This window comes from Rhinatrema bivittatum, chromosome 7, assembly GCF_901001135.1.
Source record: "Rhinatrema bivittatum chromosome 7, aRhiBiv1.1, whole genome shotgun sequence".
In the NCBI taxonomy this organism is placed as follows: Eukaryota; Metazoa; Chordata; class Amphibia; order Gymnophiona; family Rhinatrematidae; genus Rhinatrema; species Rhinatrema bivittatum.
The window spans coordinates 233,908,234-233,923,295 of record NC_042621.1 but is presented as its reverse complement, the minus strand read 5'-3'; the positions used below and the strand labels follow the sequence as shown (position 1 = coordinate 233,923,295).

The window sequence follows — 15,062 nt, the reverse complement described above, 5'->3', positions numbered from 1 at the left end:
AAGATTTGAAAAATACCGGTGGTTGCCTATTTGCAGCAATTCATACAGATTCCATATTCATAACAATCATGTAGTATTCTCCTTTGCAGTTCTGCTAAGTCTGGTCACTCCAGCTACTCTTGCTTCTGAGCTTCCTTCCTCCCGCTGCTTCTTTAGGGTCGCTCACCTGGGTGTGAGTGAGGTTTTGGAAAAAAGGTGGGTAGTATTATGGACTGATTTAAGTGGAAATCAAAATTTAGAGCGACCCTAAAGAAGCAGCGGGAGGAAGGAAGCTGGGAACCGACCACAAAAACGTGGTAAACTTACCAGAACATTAGCCGAGGTCGGTAGTCGATGGGGGACCCCGGGATGGGGAAAAATTTTGAAGAATTAAAAAAAAAAAGGTTCTGTGAGGAAAAATTTGTGAGAAATTCTCACAGCGCTCCTAAGAACCATGAGACAACTGTTGCGCGGAAAAAAAGAGACTGAAGGGGGACCCCTGGTGGATGCAGGGTTAGTGGCATGCTGGGCATGCTCAGTGTGCCAGTCAAAGTTCTAGAAACTTTGACAAAAGTGTTCCGTGATAGGGCTGCATCCGATGATGTCACCCATATGGGAGGACAACCATCCTTCTTGTCCTGGGAGAAATATATTTAGCACATGCCCCATTAAGAGCCATTTTAGGGGGACTCTAAAATCTTTAGAGCCTGTATGGGCTTCATTGTATGCAGTGGTTCACTTTGTATTTTTTGTTGCAGTGCTATATTGTCACTCTATTCCTTATGGTGCATGCTATTTTTAGGAGTTTGCTAATAATTAATTTGATTTTGTCCAGTAGGCTTATTTTCTGAGAGTTGCAGTGGAATAAATTTGTTTCTTTTAATAACTGGAGGGAGGACACTAAAGGCACCCTATTGCAATAACATTTAACTTCAAAGGGAGATTATGATAAAATGACAAAAATAGGGAAAACTGAAAGGAGCAGCTGCAAAAGTCAAGAGTTTATATCAGACATGGACATTGATAAAAAAATATAATTTTGGAAATCTAGATCAGGTATATGCCATGCATTAATAGAAGAGGTAAAAAGGCCAAACGACTGCTGGCATGATGTTGTGATTTTGCTTGACATGCAGCCTTCCAACCACCAGAGGACCTCCGGGAGCTGCCCCTACCCTCTTTCCAGATTTAGTCTCAGCGACCTCATGATTCAGCAATTCTCTGCCTATTTAGCTCGACCTCAGTCTACACTCTGTGCCTTGTCATTGAGTCTGATTCTGCTTGGCTCTTTGCATGGCCCCTCGTGCCTTATGGCTTTCCAAAGCCTTCTTGCTTTATACTCCTTGTGGCTTTCCAATGCCTTCTCACCTTGTACTCCTTGTGGCTTTCCAATGCCTTCTCACCTTGTACTCCTTGTGGCTTTCCAAGCCTTCTTGTGTCTTGTATTCCTTGTGGCTCTCTGCAGCCTTCTGCCTTGTGGTTTTTCCAAAGCCTTCTTGCCTTGTTTTCCTTGTGGCTCTCTGCAGCCTTCAGCCTTGTGGCTTTCCAAAGCCTTCTTGCCTTGTACTCCCTTCTGGTTCTCCTCAGTCTTCTGCCCTGTGGATTTTCTAAGCCTCCCTGTCTCAAGCCCTACTCCCTCGCTTTCCTAAGCCTCCCTGTCTCAAGCTCTGCTCCCTGGCTTTCCTAAGCCTCCCTGTCTCAAGCCCTGCTCCCTAGCTTCCCCAAGCCTCCTGTCTCTAGCCTTGATCCCTGGCTCCAAGGCCTCCTGTCTCTAGCCTTGTTCCCTGGCTCCCAGGCCTCCTGTCTCAAGCTTGTTAGTATCATTAACTCCTGTCTTGTTCCAGTGTTCCATCCCAGACCTTGCTTTTTGCCTGAACTTCAGACCCACCAGACATCAGCCTCCAGCCCTGCAGCCTGCATTCCAAGCCTCCTCTGGCTCCTGTCTCCAGTCCTGTCCAAAATCAGCCTACAGCCCTGCAGCCTGCCTCTTTATTCCTGCCTGACTTCCGCCTCAACTCCGGATTCCAGTCCAGCTTTAGCATTAGGTCTCTCCCTTGTTCAAGTCCTGCCGGCCACCAGAACCTAAGGGCTCAACTTGCGGAGAAGGTGGCTGGTATAGGCAGAGGATAAGAACATAAGAAAATGCCATTCTGGGTCAGACCAAGGGTCCATCAAGCCCAGCATCCTGTTTCCAACAGTGGCCAATCCAGGCCATAAGAACCTGGCAAGTACCCAAAAACTAAGTCTATTCCATGTAACCACTGCTAATGGCAGCGGCTATTCTCTAAGTGAACTTAATAGCAGGTAATGGACTTCTCCTCCAAGAACTTATCCAATCCTTTTTTAAACACAGCTATACTAACTGCACTAACCAAATTCTCTGGCAACAAATTCCAGAGTTTAATTGTGCGTTGAGTAAAAAAGAACTTTCTCCGATTAGTTTTAAATGTGCCCCATGCTAACTTCATGGAGTGCCCCCTAGTCTTTCTACTATCCGAAAGAGTAAATAACCGATTCACATCTACCCGTTCTAGACCTCTCATGATTTTAAACACCTCTATCATATCCCCCCTCAGTCGTCTCTTCTCCAAGCTGAAAAGTCCTAACCTCTTTAGTCTTTCCTCATAGGGGAGCTGTTCCATTCCCCTTATCATTTTGGTAGCCCTTCTCTGTACCTTCTCCATCGCAATTATATCTTTTTTGAGATGCGGCGACCAGAATTGTACACAGTATTCAAGGTGCGGTCTTACCATGGAGCGATACAGAGGCATTATGACATTTTCCGTTTTATTCACTATTCCTTTTCTAATAATTCCCAACATTCTGTTTGCTTTTTTGACTGCCGCAGCACACTGTACCAACGATTTCAATGTGTTATCCACTATGACACCTAGATCTCTTTCTTGGGTTGTAGCACCTAATATGGAACCCAACATTGTGTAATTATAGCATGGGTTATTTTTCCCTATATGCATCACCTTGCACTTATCCACATTAAATTTCATCTGCCATTTGGATGCCCAATTTTCCAGTCTCACAAGGTCTTCCTGCAATTTATCACAATCTGCTTGTGATTTAACTACTCTGAACAATTTTGTGTCATCTGCAAATTTGATTATCTCACTCGTCGTATTTCTTTCCAGATCATTTATAAATATATTGAACAGTAAGGGTCCCAATACAGATCCCTGAGGCACTCCACTGTCCACTCCCTTCCACTGAGAAAATTGCCCATTTAATCCTACTCTCTGTTTCCTGTCTTTTAGCCAGTTTGCAATCCACGAAAGGACATCACCACCTATCCCATGACTTTTTACTTTTCCTAGAAGCCTCTCATGAGGAACTTTGTCAAACGCCTTCTGAAAATCCAAGTATACTATATCTACCGGTTCACCTTTATCCACATGTTTATTAACTCCTTCAAAAAAGTGAAGCAGATTTGTGAAGCAAGACTTGCCCTAGGTAAAGCCATGCTGACTTTGTTCTATTAAACCATGTCTTTCTATATGTTCTGTGATTTTGATGTTTAGAACACTTTCCACTATTTTTCCTGGCACTGAAGTCAGGCTAACCGGTCTGTAGTTTCCCGGATCACCCCTGGAGCCCTTTTTAAATATTGGGGTTACATTTGCTATCCTCCAGTCTTCAGGTATAATGGATGATTTTAATGATAAGTTACAAAATTTTACTAATAGGTCTGAAATTTCATTTTTTAGTTCCTTCAGAACTCTGGGGTGTATACCATCCGGTCCAGGTGATTTACTACTCTTCAGTTTGTCAATCAGGCCCACCACATCCTCTAGGTTCACCGTGATTTGATTCAGTCCATCTGAATCATTACCCACGAAAACCTTCTCCATTACGGATACCTCCCAACATCCTCTTCAGTAAACACCGAAGCAAAGAAATCATTTAATTTTTCCGCGATGGCCTTATCTTCTCTAAGTGCCCCTTTGACCCCTCGATCATCCAATGGTCCAACTGACTCTCTCACAGGCTTTCTGCTTCGGATATATTTAAAAAAGTTTTTACTGTGAGTTTTTGCCTCTACAGCCAACTTCTTTTCAAATTCTCTTTTAGCCTGTCTTATCAATGTCTTACATTTAACTTGCCAATGTTTATGCTTTATCCTATTTTCTTCTGTTGGATCCTTCTTCCAATTTTTGAATGAAGATCTTTTGGCTAAAATAGCTTCTTTCACCTCCCCTTTTGACCATGCCGGTAATCGTTTTGCCTTCTTTCCACCTTTCTTAATTTGTGGAATACATCTGGACTGTGCTTCTAGAATGGTATTTTTTAACAATGACCACGCCTCTTGGACATTTTTTACTTTTGTAGCTGCTCCTTTCAGTTTTTTTCTAACAATTTTTCTCATTTTATCAAAGTTTCCCTTTTGAAAGTTTAGCACGAGAGCCTTGGATTTGCACCTGTTCCTTTTCCAGTCATTAAATCACATTTGATCATATTATGATCACTATTGCCAAGCGGCCCCACCACCGTTACCTCTCTCACCAAGTCCTGTGCTCCACTGAGAATTAGATCTAAAATTGCTCCCTCTCTTGTCGGTTCCTGAACCAATTGCTCCATAAAGCTATCATTTATTCCATCCAGGAACGTTATATCTCTAGCGTGACCCGATGATACATTTACCCAGTCTATATTGGGGTAATTGAAGTCTCCCATTATTACCGCACTACCAATTTGGTTAGCTTCCCTAATTTCTCTTAGCATTTCACTGTCCATCTCACCATCTTGACCAGGTGGACGGTAGTATACCCCTATCACTGTAGTCTTCCCCGACACACAAGGGATTTCTACCCATAAAGATTCAATTTTGTATTTAGTCTCATGCAGGATGTTTATCCTGTTGGACTCTATGCCATCCCGGACATAAAGCGCCACACCTCCTCCTGAGTGCTCCTCTCTGTCATTGCGATATAATTTGTACCCCGGTATAGCACTGTCCCATTGGTTATCCTCTCCACCATGTCTCTGAGATGCCAATTAAGTCTATGTCATCATTTACTGCTATACATTCTAATTCTCCCATCTTACTTCTTAGACTTCTGGCATTAGCATACAAACATTTCAAAGTTTGTTTTTTGTTTGTATTTTCATTCTGCTTTTTAATTGATAGGGATAAGTTAGAATTTTTTAGCTCAGGTGAGTTTTTAGTTACAGGCACTTGGACTACTTTTCTAATTATTGGAACCTCACTGTCGGTATGCCCTAATTCTAATGCATCATTAGTATCCTTTAAAGATACCTCCCTCCGAACCATGCGCTGCTGAGCGACTGTCGGCTTTCCCCTTTGTTCTAGTTTAAAAGCTGCTCTATCTCCTTTTTAAAGGTTAGCGCCAGCAGTCTGGTTCCACCCTGGTTAAGGTGGAGCCCATCCCTTCGGAAGAGACTCCCCCTTCCCCAAAAGGTTCCCCAGTTCCTAACAAAACTGAATCCCTCTTCCTTGCACCATCGTCTCATCCACGCATTGAGACTCCGGAGCTCTGCCTGCCTCTGGTGACCTGCGCGTGGAACAGGGAGCATTTCAGAGAATGCTACCCTGGACTAGGATCCCCTAGTCTAGCCTGTCCCTGGAGTCCTGGACTGTTCCCATGGGGATTCTCCAGCCAAGCTAGGTCCACAACCCTAACACATGGTTAAAAAGTGAAGTGAGAGAGGATATTCTAGCCAAAAGAAAATCTTTCAAAAAATGGAAAAGGGATCAGAATGAAGAAAACAGGAAACAGCATAAGCATTGGCAAGTTAGATGATTGAGGGGTAAAAGGGGTGCTAAAGGAGGACAAGGCCATAGTGGAGAGATTAAATTAATTCTTTCTTTTAGTTTTACTAAGAAAGATAAATGCTCCATTGTAAAACAAGAAGGCCACTATAACAGACTCCTCTGTCTCCAATGTAAACCGGTGTGATATGTCCGATGAACATCGGTATAGAAAAACACATAAATAAATAAATATCTATGCTAGAAGTGATATTTAAAGGTGATGATTAAGAGGAACTGAAACAAATCTCAGTGAACCTGGAAGATGTACTAGAGAAATTTGACAAAACTAATGAGGAGCAAATCACCTGAACCAGATGGTATTCATTTCAGAGTGTTGAAAGTACTGAAAAATGAAAATGCAGACCTACTGTTAGTAATCTTTAAACTATCATTAAAATCAGCTACACTACCTGAAAATTGGAGGATGGCCAATGTAACACTGGTTTTTAATAAGGGTTCCAGGGATGATCCGGGAAACTACAGACCAGTGAGCATGATATCAGTGCCGGGAAAAATGGTTGAAATTATTCTAAAGAATAAAATCACTGAACATATAGATAGACATTGTTCCATTAAATTAAGTCAATATGGATTTAGCCAATGGAAGTCTTGCCTCATCAATTTTCTACATTTTTTTGAAGGCGAGAATAAACATGTGGATAAAGGTGAGCAAGATGATTTAGTGTATCTGAATATTCAGAAAGCATTTGACAAAATATCTCATGAGAAATTCCTAAGAAAATTAAAAAGTCATGGGGTAGGAGGCAATGTTCTTTGTGGCTTGAGAACTGGTTAAAAGAGAGAAAACAGAGAGTAGGGCTAAATGGTCAATTTTATCAATGGAGAAAGGTGAATAATGCAATGCCCCAGAGATCTGTATAGGACTGCTGCTTTTTAACATATTCATAAATGACCTAGAAATAGGAACAATGAGTGAGGCAATCAAATTTGCTGATGAAACAAAATTATTCAAAGTTGTTAAATTACAAGAGGGTTGTGAGAAATTGCAAGAAGATCTTGCAAGACTGACAGATGATATTTAATGTGAACAAGTGCAAAGTGAGCATGTAGCAAAGAATAACTCAAATTATAGCTACACAATGCAACATTCACTTTGGGAGTCAATACTCAGGAAAAGGATCAAGGCATCATCGTGAAAAATATGTTGAAAACCTCTGCTCAGTGTGTGGCGGCAGCCAAGAAAGTATTTATTTATTTAAAACTTTTATATACCAACATTCATTTGCATATCACATTGGTTTACAAGGAATGGGGAAAAACATAAATTAGGAAAGAGAAATAAAAGTTACATCTAACAGGGAGATAAAGGAACAAGGTAGGAAGAAACATAGAAACATAGAAACATAGAAATGACGGCAGAAGAAGACCAAACGGCCCATCCAGTCTGCCCAGCAAGCTTCACATTTTTTTCTCATACTTATCTGTTTCTCTTAGCTCTTTGGTTCTATTTCCCTTCCACCCCCACCATTAATGTAGAGAGCAGTGATGGAGCTGCAACCAAGTGAAATATCAAGCTTGATTAGTTAGGGGTAGTAGGGGTAGTAACCGCCGCAATAAGCAAGCTACACCCATGTTTATTTGTTTTACCCAGACTGTGTTATTCAGCCCTTATTGGTTGTTTTTCTTCTCCCCTGCCGTTGAAGCAGGGAGCTATGCTGGATATGCGTGTAGTATCAGTTTTTCTTCTCCCCTGCCGTTGAAGTATAGAGCTATGCTGGATATGCGTGAAGTATTAGTTTTTCTTCTCCCCTGCGGTTGAAGCAGGATATGCATTGAAAGTGAAGTATCAGGCTTATTTGGTTTGGGGTAGTAACCGCCGTAACAAGCCAGCTACTCCCCGCTTTGTGAGTGCGAATCCTTTTTTCTTCTCCCCTGCCGTTGAAGCAGAGAGCTATGCTGGATATGCGTGAAGTATCAGTTTTTCTTCTCCCCTGCCGTTGAAGCAGAGAGCTATGCTGGATATGTATTGAAAGTGAAGTATCAGGCTTATTTGGTTTGGGGTAGTAACCGCCGTAACAAGCCAGCTACTCCCCACTTTGTGAGTGCGAATCCTTTTTTCCACATTTCCTCTTGCTGTTGTAGCTTAGAGTGATGTTGGAGTCACAGTAACCATGTGTATGTTTATTGAATAAGGGTATTATCTCCAGGCAGTAGCCGTCATTCTGGCGAGCCACCCACTCTTTGACGGCCTCTTGATTTTATGGATCCACAGTGTTTATCCCACGCCCCTTTGAAGTCCTTCACAGTTCTGGTCTTCACCACTTCCTTCGGAAGGGCATTCCAGGCATCCACCACCCTCTCCGTGAAGAAATACTTCCTGACATTGGTTCTGAATCTTCCTCCCTGGAGCTTCAAATCGTGACCCCTGGTTCTGCTGATTTTTTTCCTATGGAAAAGGTTTGTCGTTGTCATTGGATCATTAAAACCTTTCAAGTATCTGAAAGTCTGTATCATATCACCTCTGCTCCTCCTTTCCTCCAGGGTGTACATATTTAGATTCTTCAATCTCTCCTCATAAGTCATTTGATGAAGACCTTCCACCTTTTTGGTCACCCTTCTCTGGACCGCCTCCATCTTGTCTCTGTCTCTTCGGAGATACGGTCTCCAGAACTGAACACAATACTCCAGGTGAGGTCTCACCAAGGACCTGTACAAGGGGATAAATAAAAGGGGAGTCAAGAGGACCCAGACAAGGCGTTTATGAATGAACTTGAGGCTTAAATAAATAAACTTGTAAGCTGAAGGGTTGGGGGGGGAAGGGAAGGGAAGGGGTGGGAACTGGGAGGCTAGTACCAAAGGGGAGGAGAGGCGAAAATAGAATGCTAGGAATTATTAAGAAAGGAATGGAGAATAAAAACAGAGAATATCATAATGCCTCTGTATCGCTCCATGGTGCAACTGCACCTTGAGTATTATGTTCAGTTCTGGTCACCACATCTCAAAAAAGATATAGCTGAATTAGAAAAGTTACAGAGAAGGGCGACCAAAATAACAAAGGTGTTAGGAAGCGCTAGGAGAGCGGTTCCACTTTCCAGGGGTTTGTGTGTTCTTGGACCACGGCTCGACCCCAGAGGCAGTCCGAAGAGGTGCCGTGACAGGCGAGGCATGCCCCAGCATGGGCTGGACAGGAGCGAGGCTGGACTGAAGACAGATGACTGGAGATACTGACCCTCCTCCGGACCTGCACGCTTCGGGAAGACCAGTAACGCAATGGTGGTCTTATGAACAGTCCTCCAACCGTTCCAAGCCCTTTCAGACCTGCCGCAGGGTACGGCAAGAAGCGGCAGGCCGGATGGAGACCAGGGCAGCGAAGACCGGAACATGGAGATACAGACGAAGACTCAGGGACAAGGTACCTGGATGCACAGACGAGACTCAGGAACAAGGTACTAGGTATTCAGAAGACTCAGGCAAGATTCAAGGTATTCAGAAGACTCAAGCTAGGTTAAAGGCATTCAGGAGAGTCAAGCAAAGTACTGGGTTAAGACTGCGATGCAGCGCGCCCTACACAATCCACCCGCGGGACTGGTCGCGGACCACGCTGGAGTCGAAGTAGCCTCTAGACGAGATGTGGAGTAATGAAAGGAACATGTCTCAGAAGCTGTAGAGGCCTGCACTGAGGCGCGCCCTACACAGCCGCCAGTGGCTGGTCGCGGACCATGCTGGGACAGCACAGGTTCTGGCAGAGTCTTTGGCACGGACGGAGCAAGCACAAGGGACTCCGAAGACCAGGGATAAGGACAGAAGCGGAAGTCTCCCGGAGGCTTGTGCTCCAGAAGTGGAGGAGGCATTGCACCACGAAGCGCCCTACACAGCCCGCCCATGGGGCTGGTCGCGGACCACGACATGGCACGTCAGGAAGGGTGGCAACGAGGAACCAGGGGTTCAGGATAACAGGACCACGGACATCAGGAGAGCAAACATCTGGACTGGAACACAGATTACAGGATCAGGAGACAGACCTCAGGACTGGATCATGGACATCAGGGAGACATCTGGACTGGAACATAGACAACAGGAATTGGATCACGGACATCTGGACGAGACATGGAGCTCCAATGAAGAACAGGAAACACAGGACCTTGAAGAAGTGCTGGAACAGGGACGACTCCTGGAGCGAAGGACAGAAGAATCCCAGGAGTGTCTAACTCCTTGCGAAGGCCACGCTGGACTGAACGCTGGACCCTTTTGTAGGGCTGGAGAGGCCAACGTCCGGGGAGGAGCTAGGAGAGGGCCACACCTGGCTGGCCCTTGAAAAGGAGAAGAGAGGCGCGCGCCCGCGCCTAAGAAGAGCTGGAGGAGAGAAGCAGGATCGTTGGTGGCGTCTTCCCAGCCACGTGGAAGGCCCAAGAAGCAGGCAGGCAGCGGGAGCAGCCCTGCCAAGAAGCTGGAGGAAGGCAGGCTGCAGGAGCGGCTTCCAGCCGCGAAGAAATCAAGCAGGGAGAGAAGGAGGGCTGCAGGCACCGGCAGGGACGGCTTCCCTGCCGGGCGAGGACCCGGGCAGCAGCAGGCACCGGCAGGGATGGCTTCCCTGCTGGCTGAAGACCCCGGCATCGGTGAGGATGGCTCCCTGCCGTCCGAGGACCCCAAGGACGGTCCTAGCCACGTCGGGAGGAACAGGAGCGGCAGAGGCTGTCCCGGCCACGAGGGAGAGCCCCTGGCGGCCCAACCCTGCCGCGCAGGGCTGGAGGCAGCCGGGAAGGAGCTCGGCGACGGCGGCACACCCGCCACGAAGGAAGCAGCGCCAGCGGCCCGACTGGCTGCGGCAAGGTAGGTGACCTGCCCGCGCTCCTCGCGGGCAGGTTCACAACAAAAGGGGATTGAATGATTCCCTTATGAGGAAAAGCTAAAGAGGTTACGGCTGCTTATTTTGGAGAAGCTGCACATTTTACTTTCAGAAATTAGCGCCTTAATTAGGCGTTAATTTCTGCCGGCACCGGGAAAGTGTACAAAAAAGCAGTAAAAACTGTTTTTCTGTACACCCTCCGACTTAATATCATGGCGACATTAAGTCGGAGGTCCCAAAAGTAAAAAATAATTTAAAAAATTTTTTTTAAATCAGCGGGTTGAAAACCGGATGCTCAATTTTGCCAGCATCCGGTTTCTGAACCCTTGGCTGTCAGTGGGTATGAGAACTGACGCCGGCAAAATTGAGTGTCGGCTGTCAAATCCGCTGACAGCCGCCGCTCCTGTCAAAAAAGAGGCACTAGGGACGCGCTATTGTCCCTAGCGCCTTTTTTTTTACCGCAGGCCCTTCTTTGAGAGAGTGGCCTGTGCGCGCACCGCCCTCCGGCAACTTTTACTGTATCGGCCTGAATGTTAGGAATCATTTGGAAAAGAATAGAGAACATAACTGAGAATATCATAATGCCTTTGTATAGATCCCTGGTGCGACAACACCTTGAGTACTGTGTGCAGTTCTGGTCGCCCCCATCTCAAAAAAGACATAGCAGACATTCAAAAGGTACAGAGAAGAATGGCAAAACTGATAAAAAGAGATAGAAAAGCTCTTTTATGGATAAAGAATAAACAGATTAGAGGTCTTTAGACTGGAAAAGAGACCACTGAAAAGGGGATATGATTGAGATTTATAAAGTCATAAGTGAGAGGGAACGAGTAAAGAGAGAACAGTTATTTACTTTTTAAAACAATAATAGGACTAGGGGACACTCCTTAAACTAGCAATTGGAAGATTTAAAGACAAGTCACAGAAATAATTTTTTCACTCAGCACATAATCAAGCTATGGAATCTGTTATCAGAGGATGTGATCAAGGCAACTGACATAGTGGAATCAAAAGAGGGTTGGACAAGTTCCTGAAGAAAAAGTTAATAAAGAGTTATTAGCCAGGCAGACTTAGGTAAGCCAGCACATATCCTTAGGAGTGTAATACAAGAAATAGATCAACTATTATGGATCTGCTGGGTACTTGTGACATGAACTGGCCACTGTTGGAGACAGAACACTGGGCTTAATGGGCCTTGGTATGAACCAGCATAGCCCTTCTTATGTTCACATTTCCAGTCAGTAAATTACAGATATTGATTATATTAACAACAATACTAGGAAGTTAGATATCAAAATAGGTAATTTATTTTAAAAAACAATGAACAAAAACGCACACAATAAAAATGATCTTTAGCACTATGAGATGTAAATCTTAGCACACATAAAATAACAAAACACAACAGATAAAAATTATTTGCCATAATAAACCACAAAACTGAAAAGTTAATTAATTAATTACATTTAAATAGATAAGTATGCCTGTTTGAAAAGCACTGTTTTTAAGGCTGACAAATGATTTTGTACCACAGTCGTAGTTCTTCTAGCAGCGAATTCCAAAAGTTAGGAGCAACTACAGAATAGGAACAATCCCTAGTTTTGGCAACAGAACACATTGTAAAAGGAGAAATTGCTGCTTACCTGATAATTTCCTTTCCTCTAGTAAGGGCAGGTCATTCCCAATGAGTGGGTTATGCACCTCTGCCAGCAGATGGAGACAGAGCAAAAGCTGACGTTACAGCTATATAGTCCCACCCCGACATCAGCCCGCCAGTATTCTCTGGAAAAGGCAAACTGTGGATAAAACTGATTATACTTGAACATTATTATCAACAGCCAACCATTCAGGAACACTGAGCTCAGCCAAAATAAGGGAACATATCTAGCAAACTAAGGCCTGGATTTATCAAAATGCGGTAAGTACCGCATGCGATAGCAAAAGGGGTGTGTTTTATGCTAATATAGGATTTATCACAATTTGCACTAATTACCTGTGGGGGGGGGGGAGAGAGAGAGAGAGAGAGAGAGAGAAAGAGAGAGAGAGAGACTGGCCATAATAGCATGGCCCATAGGCAGGTATTTGTATCCCTAGGGTAGGCCCACGTAGTAACTCGAGGTGGGGATTAGGTAAGTGTGTAGGGGGTTAGGGGCCACTTTGACATGCTACGTGACACCTACGAACAGAACAGTGGTCTCTTGTGAAGATTTGATGGCCTTCGGAGTGAGGAAACTCACTCCAAGATGAGATTTGGGCAAGGTTCTCTCCACCTAGCTTGATGGACACTCTACATGGGCAACAACAAGCTAGGTGGAGAGAACGTTGCCCAAATCTCTTCTTGGAGTGAGCGTCCTCACTCCGACGGCCAACAAATCTGCACTAGAGACCACTGTTCTGTCCGTAGGTCTCATGTGGAATGCGAAAGTGGCCCCCAACCCCCGACGCTCATACCTAATCCCCACCCCGAGTTAGTAGGTGGCCCTCCCACAGGGACTCAAATACCTGTCTATGGCACAGGCATTATTGTAAGTCTCTCTCTCTCTCTCTCTCTCTCTCTCTCTCTCTCTCTCTCTCTCTCTCTCTCTCTCTCTCTCTCTCTCTCTCTCTCTCTCTCTCTCTCTCTCTCTCTCTCTCTCACACCACGATAACCCTTTAGCTGCTCCGTAACGCGAGGTTCAGGGTTGTAGCTATTAGCCGCGTTAACACTGCGGCTGTTTCGCCGCACACGATAGCTTTGCATATGCTCCGCCCCCTGACGAATTTGCAATCGCGATAACAGCCGTTATCGCGAATTTATCGCGCGCGGTAAACTCCTTTGAAAATGAGGTCCTTTGTGATAAATAGGATATTACCATACAACATACCCCTATTGCATGTGTTAGTTTCATGAATCCTGGCCTTAGTTTATTAATTTTATGAATCACATTTTTTTACAAAGAAAATTTATGCTTATCCATATGGGTTTGAAAAGTATCCATTTCTCCTACTTTATCTGTAAAACTGCAAAAGGAGAACCCACAGAATCAATTTCAATTTGCTGAGAATTCAGATTAGCTTCCAGCACTTCCAACAGACTGCAGTCTCCTTTTGCTGCCTTTCCTGCTTGTTTGGAAGTGGTTTTTAAGTGACTATGCAGAGCTCTAGGCTGTACTTCACCACAATACTCCCTTGCAAACAGTGATGTCAGTATCAGGAAACACGCGGTAGAACAGAAGAAAATGCAGTTCACTAATCAAATAAAGAAGCAGCATAATCAGTGTACACCTGAGGATCCAGGTGCATGGAAACAAAGAAACATAGAATGGGATGGCATATAAAAATGGCCCATTTAAATTGCTCAGATTCCTTCTTGTTACTATGAATGCAAGTGCAAGGAAGTTTAACTTACAGTACTTGCAATAAATGAATTATGTGTAAGCACTAATATAACAATGGCACTAGATGTAAAAAAACAAAACAAAAACCCTAGCTAATCAGATCCCATGGCACCCTCATGAATCAAGCTATGGATCACTCCTAGAAACTGTTGCTATACAGGGTCCTTCATCATTAAACTATGAATTCGTACAAGCTAAAGGTATTGACATGCAACAGTTCTTTAGATTCTTACCACATCATCAACAGATTGAGGAATGTAAAACTGGCTTTGACATAAGTAAGCTCTTCCTATAAATTGATTTGAAATAGGTTTTCCTTTAAAATACATCTCGACGCAGTCCTTGCTCATTGCTATATTCCCCAACTAAAAGAAAACATAAAGATTAGTGCTAATATATATTTCATTGCTTACAGGAGCTAGGTTTCTGGTCAAAATTAATAACAATTTTCCTGAAATGACCAATAAAAAGCTCATTCACCGCAGAAGTCAATGAAAAATGTAGTTCCTCCTGCTTTTTCTGAGCTGCATGTATTTTTATTGACTCTATTTACAGACATCTTCCCTAAAATAAGGTTAATGTATTACTGCTTCAAATGTAGCTTTATTTTAATATTGATATAGAAGAAATAAACCCACAGTTATATTGCATCATCTACTCACCCATAGCTACAAGATAATTCAATTATAAGGCTATATTTGGGATCTCCTATCCAGATGTTACGTAGTTACATAGCAAAACACAAGTCCTGCTCTTAAACCTTCTATATTATCTTATGTAACAGCTTCATTGGAACACTTCCAGTTCTTTTAAACTAATCTTTACATTCAGCATATGTTTAAATTACAAGTATATTTTTCTAAAAGGTTATAAAGGAGCACATCACTCACCTGAAGAGCCTGCTCTGCGCATATGATGTACAGATTTGAGCTGAAGCTTTCAAACATATCCAATGAAATTCTGCTTCCTGTTTTCATTATATCATAAGCATTCTGCAGGGCTTGGGTGTCTTAAAATATGAAATGAATTTTATAAGCATATGTGAGGCATGAACACATTCTTTCACAACCATACAATTCTGTAGGTGTATAGCATGGCAGAAAATAGAAAAAAGGGAAGA

General features: G+C 43.7%; 1 protein-coding gene across 2 annotated transcripts in view; it reads right to left on the bottom strand.

Annotated features, from left to right (window-relative positions):
* Positions 1-15,062, bottom strand: part of CFAP46 (cilia and flagella associated protein 46) — an 831,934-nt gene that overhangs the window by 779,651 nt on the left and 37,221 nt on the right. For both annotated transcript variants that reach the window (XM_029609979.1, XM_029609980.1), the window contains exons 3-4: positions 14,833-14,951; positions 14,176-14,307 (exon numbers count right to left, since the gene is read on the bottom strand). In XM_029609979.1, the coding sequence (XP_029465839.1) occupies positions 14,176-14,307; positions 14,833-14,951 (251 nt within the window). The remainder of the gene's footprint in view (positions 1-14,175; positions 14,308-14,832; positions 14,952-15,062) is intronic.